This window comes from Naegleria lovaniensis, assembly GCF_003324165.1.
Source record: "Naegleria lovaniensis strain ATCC 30569 chromosome Unknown tig050, whole genome shotgun sequence".
Classification (NCBI taxonomy): domain Eukaryota; phylum Heterolobosea; class Eutetramitea; order Acrasida; family Naegleriidae; genus Naegleria; species Naegleria lovaniensis.
Genome location: NW_025407872.1, coordinates 136,012 through 149,641, shown reverse-complemented (window position 1 = coordinate 149,641; position 13,630 = coordinate 136,012). Strand labels below are relative to the sequence as shown.

At 36.1% G+C, this 13,630-nt stretch overlaps 7 protein-coding genes across 7 annotated transcripts; 4 read left to right on the top strand and 3 right to left on the bottom strand.

Annotated features, from left to right (window-relative positions):
- Positions 1-917: 917 nt before the first annotated feature.
- On the bottom strand, positions 918-1,856 carry C9374_011749 (uncharacterized protein; the record flags this gene model as incomplete). The annotated part of the gene is made up of 1 exon (XM_044687439.1): positions 918-1,856. One exon carries the CDS (start codon positions 1,854-1,856, stop codon positions 918-920), a length of 939 nt encoding a protein of 312 aa, XP_044543038.1.
- Positions 1,857-2,062: 206 nt separating this feature from the next.
- C9374_011748 (uncharacterized protein) lies at positions 2,063-2,434 on the top strand (the record flags this gene model as incomplete). Its single annotated transcript, XM_044687437.1, has 1 exon — positions 2,063-2,434. One exon carries the CDS (start codon positions 2,063-2,065, stop codon positions 2,432-2,434), a length of 372 nt encoding a protein of 123 aa, XP_044543037.1.
- A 100-nt stretch (positions 2,435-2,534) lies between these two features.
- Positions 2,535-4,669, top strand: C9374_011747 (uncharacterized protein; the record flags this gene model as incomplete). The annotated part of the gene is made up of 2 exons (XM_044687436.1): positions 2,535-3,921; positions 3,969-4,669. The coding sequence occupies 2 exons, from the start codon at positions 2,535-2,537 to the stop codon at positions 4,667-4,669; spliced, it is 2,088 nt and encodes a 695-aa protein (XP_044543036.1).
- Positions 4,670-4,883: 214 nt separating this feature from the next.
- C9374_011746 (uncharacterized protein) lies at positions 4,884-6,132 on the bottom strand (the record flags this gene model as incomplete). The annotated part of the gene is made up of 4 exons (XM_044687435.1): positions 4,884-5,321; positions 5,568-5,595; positions 5,785-5,944; positions 6,081-6,132. The coding sequence occupies 4 exons, from the start codon at positions 6,130-6,132 to the stop codon at positions 4,884-4,886; spliced, it is 678 nt and encodes a 225-aa protein (XP_044543035.1).
- A 233-nt stretch (positions 6,133-6,365) lies between these two features.
- C9374_011745 (uncharacterized protein) lies at positions 6,366-7,673 on the top strand (the record flags this gene model as incomplete). The annotated part of the gene is made up of 1 exon (XM_044687434.1): positions 6,366-7,673. One exon carries the CDS (start codon positions 6,366-6,368, stop codon positions 7,671-7,673), a length of 1,308 nt encoding a protein of 435 aa, XP_044543034.1.
- Positions 7,674-7,712: 39 nt separating this feature from the next.
- Positions 7,713-11,087, bottom strand: C9374_011744 (uncharacterized protein; the record flags this gene model as incomplete). Its single annotated transcript, XM_044687433.1, has 5 exons — positions 7,713-7,727; positions 7,774-9,854; positions 10,031-10,330; positions 10,532-10,843; positions 10,976-11,087. 5 exons carry the CDS (start codon positions 11,085-11,087, stop codon positions 7,713-7,715), a joined length of 2,820 nt encoding a protein of 939 aa, XP_044543033.1.
- Positions 11,088-11,438: 351 nt separating this feature from the next.
- On the top strand, positions 11,439-13,442 carry C9374_011743 (uncharacterized protein; the record flags this gene model as incomplete). The annotated part of the gene is made up of 4 exons (XM_044687432.1): positions 11,439-11,553; positions 11,634-11,969; positions 12,050-12,130; positions 12,205-13,442. 4 exons carry the CDS (start codon positions 11,439-11,441, stop codon positions 13,440-13,442), a joined length of 1,770 nt encoding a protein of 589 aa, XP_044543032.1.
- Between the last annotated feature and the right edge of the window lie 188 nt (positions 13,443-13,630).

The window sequence follows — 13,630 nt, the reverse complement described above, 5'->3', positions numbered from 1 at the left end:
TTCTGTTGTCAACAAACCCATTAAGGATGTATTAGAAACAGTGAACCATGTCAGTGCTTTTGAAGACCTTTTAGAACATGTTTCAAAAAATACAACAATCACCCTGAAAGACATTCAAAATCTTCATATTTCATTAATGACGTCCTTATCGAAGACAGCAGGGTTGTGGAGACATCACAATGTTGGAATAGGGTATCAGAAAATACTACTTGCCGATTACTATGAGGTTCCCGAGTTAATGAAAAAATTTATCTCTTACTTTAACGACAACGATTTTACTAGAGCTCATCCTGTAGTTCAGGCATGCTTGACACATTATAATTTTGTGCGAATTCACCCTTTTTCTGATGGAAACGGCAGGATGTCAAGAATGTTAATGAACTTGGTGCTTTTAAGAAACAATTTGCCTATGGCCATTATTAAAAAGAAGCAAAAAGGAAAATATTTTGAAAGCTTGGAGCACCATTTTGAGGCAAGCAAAAACTCACGAAATATCAGATCAGAATTCTGTAATTTTGTTCTTTTTGTTGTCAATTCTTCGTTGGACTCTGTGCTTTCCTCTTCAGTGGTTACATATGAAGAATGGAGAAAACTAGAAAATAAGGACGAATTGGAACAAAAGGTATGATATTACTGACAGGAAAGAATGCTCAGAATGTTGTAAGAAAAGAACAAAGCCTAAAGACAAGCAATGCACCGAAACTTCGTCGGATCAAATAACGTGTTTTGCAGCCTCTTTATTCTTCGAGCATCTCGAAATGTTTTGTACCTATAATATTTATAATTCTGCACTTTAATTAATGATTAAGCTTATTTATTGTTAGTTCAGCAATTATAGCACCAAATCGTACTGCATTATTCACAAAAATCCAATTCTTGTGACCAATTTGTGGTCTTTTGGTGGTGTGGACCATGTCTCATGATCTCTTCTCTCCATCATGCAGAGAAATAGATTTCACTTGGTATTGTTCCAATAATTGAGAACTAAGACTCTCTTCAAAATCTTGAGAGCCACAAACAATCACTGGTCCGTGTGAAGCATTTGATTTCACCACATGTAAAGCCTCGAGTAATTCTGTGGAGGGTAGCGTTAAAGTAGATCCTCCCTGAATGGTGGTCATTTCAATGCGTCCAGATAATGAGCCTTTCAAATCTTGCAAGCTTTGTTTCAAAAGATAATCTTTTTGGTTAGACACTACATAAAAGAGATGAATTTTAGGTTTGTTTGGCGACGAGGAATTGACCTTTCTATTTCCCGAGCTTGAATTATCTTGAATCAACAATTTGTACACAAGTTGTAACGAAGGTGCTACTCCATGTTCCACATCTTGAGCAATAATTGAAATCATGTCAGACGCTTGAGTGCTAGACAGGTATTCATCAACATTAAAATTCGACTGAAATGGTCCTTTAAAATTAAATAAACTTCCAGCTTTAGATTTAAATAGTTCAGGTTGTTCTTTCTTGTGAATCACTACATCCATAAATCCAACATTATTTTCAGAATTAATAGGATACAATTCTACACAAGAATGATCGGAGGCATTATCTGAACTTGGTTGCTGCAACTTGATGGATGCAATAGAATTAAAATTCAATTTCAATGCTTCTCCATTCCTTGCCAAAACAAATCTAAATAATTTTGAATCTGAATTCAAAGGAACCACTTGTCCCAAAGCATAGCTTCTCCATTCCGAATTGGAAAGAGCTTCTTTCATCGATTCTTCACTATGGGAATATTGAGAATATTGAGTATATTTCTTATTTTGCATATAGATGGTGGCTACTAATCCCGAGCCCAAAAGTGCCATCGAAACGAGAGCGGCATTCTTGATCAAGCGTTGTGATTTGCTCATTTTTTTGTTTTCAACAATATTTAATACTTCTGAAATGTTATTACAAAATATTTAATATTATTGTTCAGTTCGTTACAGGGTGTTTGATGGAAATTGTTTGATGGTCATACTTTTCATCAGGTTCAACCAAATAATGAATTCAAATTTTTCACAATTAAAAAAAAATACATCAAAGCTTTTATTCCATTCTCGCTACATGCACTCGTATGTCGAATATTGAATTTACCAACGACTCATCGGCCATCATTTCTCGAGAATCTCCTTCATCCTCTTCATTCACTACAACAAATTCATTCCGAAAATTTATTACCACTCAAACTTCTCTCGAAGAAATTAACAAAGCCTCTCATTGGTTTGATCAGGATCGAATTGATTATCATACATTGAGATTTCACGACGCTATCCAAAAACAACTATTAAATCGAACAAAAAATCCACCATCGGAGAAGGACAAAAAAACTGCTCAGTCTCTGTTAGACATTATTCGACTTAAATATATATTTCCATATTCTCGATTACTTGGTCTATTTACCTATTTTTATATTGTGACTATTAAGAATTTATTTAGAGGAAATTAATTTTGTTTTAATTCTTTCCATTGTGTATTTACCATGAAGCGAACCACCAAACACATTCACAAAAAAAAGCCATCAATTAGAAGAAGGAAATTTTCATCGAATGATGATCATGACAACCTATGGAGATTTTAAGGACACGTTTTATTATGATCCAAAGGTACCTACCGACCAATTTTTAAAGAATTTATTTCAAAACAATGCTGGAAATATGTTGTCGACGGATTTTGTGGCTTATCGAATCTATCTTGTCGATCCACAACTTGAATGCTCGTTTAATGAAGATGAAGAAACGTGTGAAGAGGTCAATGAACAGCTCTTGCAATCCACAGCTTTGGAAATTCATCAATTCTTGATGGAGAATATTCCACAAAATTATATTTGGCAAGGAGATGCTTTTCACTTGAATATTGTATCTCCAAAACAACAAATAGATCAACTCGAGCCAGAAATACTCTCCATGTATAGAAATAATCAACCCATTTACCCTCTCCTTTTTGGTAGAATTGATTTCACAGAAACTAACATTGATGAATGGTTTGTGACATATTTACTCATGGAATTGAGTAGAAAATTTCAAAACCGTGTCGTTATTCAAATTCAAGATCAAGATGGTGAATTTCTATTAATTGAGGCTGCCATGCATATTGAAGAATGGATGAACGAAGATCCTCAACTCACTCAAAATCGAGTGTTTATTTTCAATGGACAAGTTCACATCTTACCAGATCAACCACAAACACCATCTCATGCCTACTATGAGGTATTTCCTGTTCAAACACCCATTCATAACATTCACAAAGCTGTTGAAATGGTCACTCGAGAGCACAAGTTCAGTTTGGCTAATAAGGGAGTTCAACACTCGATTAAGGCAAGACTTTCTTCATTTCCAAAAGAAGCTCATGATTATGGAACTCAAAGAATTGCCTGTTACTTACCATTGGATATCATCAAAATTTTGGACAAACATCCACAATCCATTTCGAAGGCCATCTATTATTGGATTCATCGAAACAGTGTGACAGAAAAATTTTTGAACACTTGTTCACGATTTTTTCCATCTCCTCGATCTGTAAATTCTCACACGAATATTGCGTCCCAAAATTCGTCATCAGTGGTAACATTTACTCCACGTGATTATTTTACATACGTAACAGTTCATGTCAATCGATGTCAATATGTTCAACTGTTGGCCTCACGAATCGAAACCATACCTCCCATTTTACAACCCATTTATAAACCCAATGCAAAAAGAACAGAAGAACAAGAACAAGCTTACATGTTTGGTTTAAAGATTTTATGTGGATTTGAAATTTATTATCAAACAGAGCGACCATTGGATTTATTGGAATCGTTTGAGGATTATTTGGAACATTTGGATGATCATGGATATTTTGGAATGGAATTACCTGGAACTGAAACGTATAACACTCTCATTCAAAAGCAGAAAATTATTACCAAATGGATTCGATTTCACAACATGTTGAAAAGTGTTACTTTTTAGAACAATTAATTTATGAAAATTGTAATTTAACAGTGAAAGAATTGAAACAACGAAAACTTAAGGTTGATCCCGATGATTGGCTAGATTCTGCTCAAGAAGAAATGGAAAAGTATCTCACTCAGAAAGGAATGACTGAAGAGTTTGAAGATGAAGAAATTTTGAAACAAAAAGCAATGGATTTGATGAATGGTGTAAAATCTTTTGTGGAGGAACAAGGAACAGGTTTTGAAGGAATTGAATTTAATTATTCTCAAGAGAAGGGAAATGATTCTCGTGAAGAGTCTGCGACTGAGTCTTCTTCTTCTTCTTCTCGGCTGGATAAATTATTGCAAGACACATTTGGAAAGCTGAAAATTGAAGATCTCATTGACAAGTATGATAAAAAAGATGAAGAATACTTGAAAAAGTTTTCAAAAGAGCTCTATTGTGGAGAAGCGCTGGACGAAGATGATGAAGAAAATGAAGAATGGGAAGATATCGAAGATAACACAACCGTAGATCCAGAAATGCAAAATATCATGAAAGAAATGGATGAAGAGCTTTTACAATACAGTGATACTCAACAACGATCTGGCATGACGAGCGATGTGAATGTCATGAAGAATCTTCTCAAATCAATGAAAGCGCAAGGTGGTGACATTGGTCCAGCATCCATATTATTGGAACACTTGGGATTGAAAATGCCAATCGACTTTGATGAAGAGGACGAAGAAGAGGAAAGTGATGATACCTAGACTTTGAAGATCGAATGTCCAAGTGATAACTTTCCTCTTTGGGACGTCTGAAAATTTAAAATGAACCAGCCTTAGTAAAACCGTTTGACTAACTGTCTATTATGCGACGCATTGGGGTTTATGACAATTATTTACATGATACATAAGTTAGTTTGTCCTCTCTGTTGAGTGTGACATTCAAAAACGTCACCAAAATTCATTGTGTGTGAAAAGATCAGCATTGACAACCTCCACTTGGTTTTGGTTTTTCTTCGTCTTCTGCAGGATTGATTGGTTTGACAACTTCGCCTCGAGGTTGACCAAGTCCTTCGCCAGGTGTTGGAACAGTACTAGTACCTACTGGCTTTACAGAACAAAACTTATAAATTTCTTTCAAAATTGTCAAGAAAGCGAGTTCTACGTTTGTAGAGTCCAATGCAGATGTTTCAATAAAAGACAATGAGTTCTTTTCGGCGAAAGCTTTTGCTTCTTCAGTTGTAACAGCTCTCAAGTGACGCAAATCGCTCTTATTTCCAACTAGCATTACTACAATATTTGGAACGGCATGGTCTCTCAATTCTTTCAACCATCTTTCCACATTTTCAAATGTTACTCTTTTTGCAATGTCATAAACAAGCAATGCGCCAACGGCTCCTCTGTAATATGCAGAGGTCTATTTATATAGTTCCCACGTGGCAGAGATGTTGTTGTGGTGAGTGCAAGTTCCAACGATTTTCAAATTGTTGTTGTTGTTATTGTGTTTTAAATGATGAAAATGTAAGGAACGAAATCGCCACACAAATTCCAGATATCGGTTTTGTTAATGTCAGAGTATCACACCATGACGATGTTGTAAAAGTTCGAACAGATCCAACACAATAAATTTCATTAGAAATTATTTAAAGTATACTATACATACAATTGCTCTATATCTTTCTTGTCCAGCACTGAGTAGTTGTTGAATATCCACAAATATAACAACAACATTATCATCAGACCCGTAACGTTTTGAGAAATTTACAGAAATAGAGGAAGGAACAAACGGATAACGAGAAACAGCACCATTTCATCATCAAAGTTTGTTGTCAGCAAAATCCTTGTTCATCATTTGCTATTTCCATCATTGTACTACTTACGTATCCCAGATTTGTGCTTTGATTGTTTTACCATCGGTTTGAATGGTACGTGTAGCAAACTCGACACCTATTGTTGATTTTGATTCGAGATTGAATTCATTTCTAGTGAAACGGGACAATAGATTGGACTTTCCTACACCGGAATCACCAATTAAAACAACTAGATACAATGTAAAACAATCACCCGATGACCAACCACATCAACACGGAAGTAACAAAATATTTAAAATGTAATTTCATAATACATGACAATAATGATAAACACACAATCAATAACAACAAAAAGGATACACTACTCTTGAAGAGGTAATCATACTCATCGTCCTTTCCAAAATTCGATGCTGACATTTTTTTTATAAAAAATAAATCTTTTCAATCAACGGTTCTCGTCGCTGACTTGACCATCAGTTTTCAAATCATCATCAAGCTCTTGATTCAATTTCGTAAAGAGAAATCGGAATGGATGGTATCCTCTTTAGAACAGTCGTAGCCGAAAGAACCTCAAGCAGTCTTATTGGAAGGTTTTTTGATGATCATCATGTTACCACAAACAAGAAAGAACCATTTTAATGAAAGAAAAAATGTTTCAACAATTACAGGGCTTGTTACAGACCTCCTCCCAAAATGAAATGCTTGCAAGCAAAACATTCCATCATGACGTTGCTTTGGAGAAGGACGAGGAAACATTTCAAGAGTCCAACAACAAGTCTGATGCGGAGTATCAAGTCTTGTCATCATCATTCAAGGATTTACCTTTTGAAATAATCTATGAATGCATTTCCTACTTGCATGACATTGAAATTGTGTTTCGTATCTCGAATATTTGTTCAGTATGGAGATATGAAATAGCTTGGCCGATACTTCATGCAAAATGTTTGGTGTGGCTTTCATCTGTGGATTTTCCTCTACAAGAACAGCCATGCACTCGGAAAATTATGAATTTTGAAGAATTATTTCAAACATCAGTAGGAATGAATTGTCTGCGATTCATGATGAGAGATTATGTAGCACAAGCCGTACATCTTCTATTGAACAAAAATGTTATTGAAATTGAGGAGATGCGAACGTATCAGTTGGATTCAAACTCATTGTCATGTTTATTACCCGATTTGAAATACTATTTTTCGAAATTTGCAACTCCTCCCAGTTTACTTCCATTCATCAATAGGGAAGCCATTGCACGATCTTATGCACCACTGAAAAAACCTGAAGAGAAAACAAGCTTTCTGAAACAATTATTGGTACCCAAAAAGAGAAAGACGTTGGGAGATATTCCAGTTCAATACACCTTCAAGTCTCTGTTGTTTGGAAAGCAAAAACAAGGAAAACACAGTCTATTCCATGCAATGATGAGCAGAAAGGTCACATCAGGTGCAAATGATCAACTACTTGAGTTTGGAGTTCGTTATTTAAAGTTTGGAGATGAATTTTCCATAAGAGGAGAATTTTTCTCTGGGATGCATCAAACAATGCTCTATCACACAGCAAACCCTTTTCAATCTTTGCATATTTTGTTTATTTGTTTTGACGTTACTAAACGAAAGAGTTTTCAAGAAATTGAAAAAGCCGTGTCACTATTGAGGCAGTTCAATATGAGACATGTCGAAGTTATTGTATTGGGAACAAAATGTGATTTAAAAGATCAAGCTGCTGTGAAAAGACAAGAAGTGGAACAAGTCTTGATTCAATCCAAGCTATTCGACGGAGCCTACTACATTGAAACCAGTTGTCACGATTTCAAGAGTGCAAACTTTGTGATGTGGTATGCAAATATGCTCACTTATTGTATTTATCAATTTACATCAAGAAAACACAACAACTCTATTTATTCAGTAGCCGGAGCAGTTTCAGACTCTTCCTTATCTTCATATTCAAAGTTTTCAGACTGAAGTTTTGAATGCGCGACAAGCATTCCCTCCACAAATACCTTAAACCATAATTGCCTGGTTTTTCAACAAGATACTGCACATGGAATTTTCCTTCACCAACATAGGAAACATTTGCTTTGATATTTTCAGTTAAAACGTCTGTGTCTGTATCCACAAATTGGACCTTCACCGATTCAAGCTCTTCATCATCGAGATCAGTATACTTGTTTCCGCTATCATCGTATAATTGAACTTGGAAAGATCTGTTGGTAATTTTTGCAAGTTGAGGACCAGGTGGAAGAATACGAACTCCTCGAATAGGTGAATTTTTAACTGGCATTCGATTCACTTTGACGTCAATATCATATTCACCAGGAACTAGTGGTGTCCATTCACATTCAAACACACCATTTGGAGACTCTGAGACTCTAACTTTTTGTGGTGGATATCTATCCGTATTGGGTCCTACTGGTTTTACATTTACAGTGACATCAGTCGCACCAGGAATTCTTACTGGCTTACCATCCTTAGTTTTTAGTTTAACATCAAAGTTAATGGGCTTATGTACAAAACCTGTTTTTGCCACTTTGGAAACTTCACATTTGGATGGATCAGGAGCATAACTCGATTCTTTGACTGGAACTTGGAATGGAGAATCTTTGATTGGTTTGCCTTTGTGTGCAATATTGACATGATGCAAGCCAACATGTTTAGGGGTGTACATGAAAGGATAAAGTCCTTCTTCATATGGAAGAGGTTTCACTTCGATTTCATCTCCATTCGAGTCAGTGAGTGTAATATCAAATGTGAGATTTGGATCTTGAACGCGATTATCATTGGAATCTCTTGCCTCGACATAGAAAATAGCAGGTGTATCTACAAAGGCCTTTTTCAAGCCAGGGCCATGTGCAATGGTATGATCCGGATGAACACCATCTGAGACGGTCATGTAATGAGGTGAGAATGGAAGTGCTTCATCACGGAGCGTTAAATCAAATCGATAGATACCTGGTTCTTGAGGTGTAAACTCAATGGTATAGGTTCCATCGTAATTATCTGTCACAATAGAATTCAAAAGAGCGATATGAGAACCATTTCTCAATCTCAAATCCTTAAAGTAGGTCACATCCGCTAAAATATTTTCTCCTCCACAGGTCACAGCGACTCCTCGTTGATCTCTCGCTTGAACTTTGAATTTAAGAGGAATTCCATAATGGCTGTACAGATCTCCGCCATTCATTTCATTTCCAAATATAGTACACATGCTTGGTGAAACATTTGGTACAGCCTCAATTTCAATTTCTGTCAAAATAGGTTCGCCATTCAATGTTGCCTTCACTTTGTATGGTCCAGCAACAGTAGGTAAATAGGTAATGTCATATTTTCCTGTATCATTATCTGCAATAAAGGTCGTGACTGTTTCTCCCTTCTTTCCTTTGAGAACCATTTCAATTTTATCGCCACCACGAATTCTCTTCTCTCCCGAGGTGTCATAGGTGATGAGTGAAAATGTTTGTGGAGCGTCACATTGAACGGTAGTTGAGAGATCTGTTACAATGGTTCTGGCTGGATCTGTCTCGTATTCCACCAATAAATGAACAGGTGAGTTATTAATTGGTTCTCCATTAAATAGAACTTTAACAGGGAAAATTCCTGACTTCTTTGGAACAAAAGGAACTGTATAAGTACCATTGTTATTGTCCTTGATTGGACCAATCTCCAAAACGGTTTCATCTTCCAACACACAACTCACTTCATCACCTCCTTCAATAATATCCAAACCATTCTCATCTTTGGCTTGAACATAGAAATCGCCTGGCTTATTCACGACATTAGGTTTGTATGGTTTGTTCTTTTGTTCAGGATCGTACAATGAATCACCAAAGGCAACGGCTTCTCTTGACAATGGTAATGGATGAACTGTCACTTGTCGAGGTCCATACTTGGATGGAGTTCCCTTCACCTTAAATTCAATGAGATAATTTCCTGGACCATCCTCTGGAATAAACTCCAATTCGACGCCCAATGGATCCTTCTCTCCTTCTGTATCGGTATTTACTTTTCCTGCTTTTACTTTTTGTTGTTTTCCATTTGGTCCAGTGGCTATGCACTCAATATCTTCAGGTTTCACACGAACTGTTTTTCCTTGCTTATTTTTCGCTGTGAAATGAATAGGTCCAACTTGATTACTTCGAAGACCATCTGTTGTGAATTTTGTAAAACATTATTGGTATGGATATAAATATACAAAAAATTATAATGTGTATGTGAATCATTGTTTTGTGTCATTGTAATCATCAATTTTAAAAGAAATGAAAATCATTGAATTTTTTTGTAATGTTAGTTCGAATCATCATTTCGAACCAGTCACAACTTACCTCTCACACCACGACCTTCAATAACAACATCTTCAATATCAGGATCAGTTGGAGCTTCCTCAGAAGGATTAATTGGAAGACTTGGAACTTTGGTTGGATGTTGTGAAAGACTCTCCAATGTTGGATCAATACTCGAAGGAGTGTTAATTACAGGTTGTGGTTGTTCGTTTTGACCTAAAAGAGCTTGTTGTTTACGTGCTTTTTTAAGAGCTTTTTCTTCGAGATCAATACAACGAATTCCAATATGTAAATCACCAGAAACCTTATCTTTGGAAGTTCTTTTTTGGAGAGGAAGCCACACTGTTTGATGTGTGTCGTGTGCATTCAATTGGTGTCGTTGTTGTTGTTTTAAAAATTATTGTTTTGTGAAATTCACAAGATTTGAATTGTCAAAAATCAAAAGTGAAATTTTCACCCGTTTTCACCCATGTTCACAATAAATGATCATTCACAAGATTATGTTCGAACACACACACACTCACATTCACACTCACAACTTACATTCCACCCACTTTCCAGTCGTTTCCTTCAAAGCAGCATAATCACTAAATCGAATTGAAATTTCTCCAAGAAATTCATGATCATGATCCTCACTCTTATTCCAATCATACAATTCACATCGAATACTCATCGGTTGTTTTACCTTTTTCCAATTTCTACAATACACATCCAATATTTGATTCCATTTAGGAGATGTTGTTTTCTTTTGAGGTTCCGTAGTGATCCGTGGAAATGATTCTTTGAGAACATAGACACCGAGATAGGGATTTGGTTTTCTGAGAAGACTTCCTACAAGATTTCTTGCTTCGATGGCTGTTGTTGTTGAAAAATGTATGGAACATGATGATGACAGTTGGATGATCAGGTCATGATGATGACATGGATGATCAACATGAAGAGGAATTATGATGAAATTAGGAATGAAATCAAAAATTAAAAACAAACCTTGTACTTGGATTTGGATATCATCTTCTTTTCGGTCGTTGAGAGTGGGGTCTACCACTTTGTGACTTCTGGGTCCTTGTTGTTCTTTGGCAGAACCTTCTCCGAGCACCATTTTTTTATTTGATGTTTGACGCTTGACTTGGACTCTGAGATGAAAATCAAACTCTTTGATTTTATGAATGCCAATCAGATTTATGAGCGAACAGCATGCCAAATAATTAATCATGACATGGATTCAGAGGATACTTGGTGTTCTTGTAAGGACGAACTTGGAAATTCTCTATGAAAAAATTGTTGAAATACAACACGAGAGTGTTTTCCTTAAATATAGCTCCCGAACGTCATCATCGTTTTATTGTATGGAGAAATAGAGTTCGGAACGACAACCATTGCCCATCTCTAACTTTCTAGTCATCATTAACTCTAATATCAAATCATATTGAGATACCATCATCTAGGAATCATGTCGGCATCAACAACCGCTGCTCAACACAATCATGATAACAACCAAAATCCAGAAATTCTGGCTGGATATAGAGATGAGAGAGAACCATGTCCGGTTGTTCCTCTTCGTTATTGTATGTATTGTCTCTTCAAGTCGTTAATTATCGGAATTTATTGACCGATTTGAATTGATGATGATCATGATGAATAATAGCCTCTTTAAATATATCGATTGAGGAAAAGGCTAGGATCATACAACAAATGCTCAAATCGGAACATACATATTGGATCTTTAAGAGAAAAGTGAAAGCAGAAATTGCAAAATCAAAATATAGCCTTGATGATGTTAGAAATAATTTGTTCCAATACTTGCCTTCGACGTCTCTACCTCCATCGTTTGCTCCTACTAAAACGAAGAATGATCGGAATATCATTCAACAAATATTGGAACAAGAGGAATGGGATGTTTCATTGGATAACGAAGTATTTAGGTTCAATCTTGAAGCGGAGAGAAACACAAGACTAAGGCAGAAATATACAGATTCTGAAGGTAGGTCAACGTTGTTGGAGCTGAGTTTCCAAATCCGTGCTGTTTACTAATATTATCCATTCATGTTTCACGCTTAATAGGAACTGAGGAAGAAGATACAGGTCTTGTAATACCTCCTCTTCCCTACGAGGAGGAAAAATTATTAATTGTACAAGAAGCTCGTTCATCATGGGCTACATTTCTCAAGGATCAGCTCGTGTCAATTTCCAATCAAATTGGACTTGCATTCATTAAGAAGCGAAAGGAGCGAGCGAAAGCTCCACTAGCAACATTTCTGAAATTTTGGATGAATTAACTGGAATGAAAATTACAACAAAAAAACCTGACGAAAACTCAGAACCAGAAGGCCCTCTCATTTCATCTCTCTCTGTAAAACCAAGATATACTGGCCTCTTCGATAGTAAAAAGATGATGGAAATGTGTATAAGTATTAGCAACTCAAACGCAAGTGAGATGCTAATGAGTGCTGGGTGGGGACAAATCAAATTGGAAGTCAAAACACCCTCTACTAAGGAACTTCAAGTCATGTTTCAAGATTTGGATCCTGAAAATTGTCAGATTGGACTTGACGATTTTATCGATGAAAAATTCGAAATGGATTACTTGGAGAAGACTAAAAGATCGCAGAAAAATATTCGAATGGCCTACGAAATTGCAAAACGAGGCGTTCCAACCTCACTTCGGGCAAGTATATGGGGAAAAATTCTTGAAGTTGAAATGGATGAAAAACACAAAGAATATTTTGAATTACTACGTAAAGATGTCAGGAAGAGAGAATTCTTAATTGACCACATGGTACACAATGATGTGAAGAGAACAATGGACGATGAAAATTATTTTGTTTTTGAGGATGTTGCTGACGAAATGATGATTATTTTCTCGAGGGATCCGTATGTGGCCAATAATATGGAACACCCACCAAAATTTATTGTTGGCTTGGACGATGCAGGAATTTCTCAAAACGAGGAAGTTTATCCTCCAAGTGGTGTTATTCCATTCGAAGGGTTGTCCATGTTGGCTGCCCCAGTCTGTTATCTCAGCAATGATACCATGGAAGTGTATTTTTTGTGGCGTAATTTGTACACCAGACTTTTTTGCAAGCTCCATACCATTTCTTCAAAATCTGAAGGACTTATTTCACTCTGTAGATTATTTGAGGATTTATTACAAGATAAGGATCCACAACTATTTTATCATTTACTTCAACTGAAGATACAACCTCTAGAAATTGCCTTCAATTGGATATTTCATGCGTTTGCTGGATATTTGGCAGTCGATCAGCTGTTATTACTTTGGGACCGAATATTAGGATTCTCTAACCTGTACATTCTTCCAATACTTGCCGTTTCTATATTCCTTTTCAGGTCCAAATATTTGCTCAAGGTGACATCCAAACAAGAAATATTAGACATTTTCTCTGACTTTACCGTAGTTCAAGTCATTCCCTTATTACAGATGTTTTTATTTAGTTAGATTTCAATGAATTCAATGAAAGCAAGATTCTTCGAACTTCAACTTGAGTTAATGAACGTGCACATGCTTGATATAGCACTTACAAGTTTCACTCGAATTGAAAAATTCATTAGAATTATGTGAAACCATGCGAAAGATTGCACGAATTTCAGGTCGGACACCAGAGCAATCAACACGATCGCATCTGC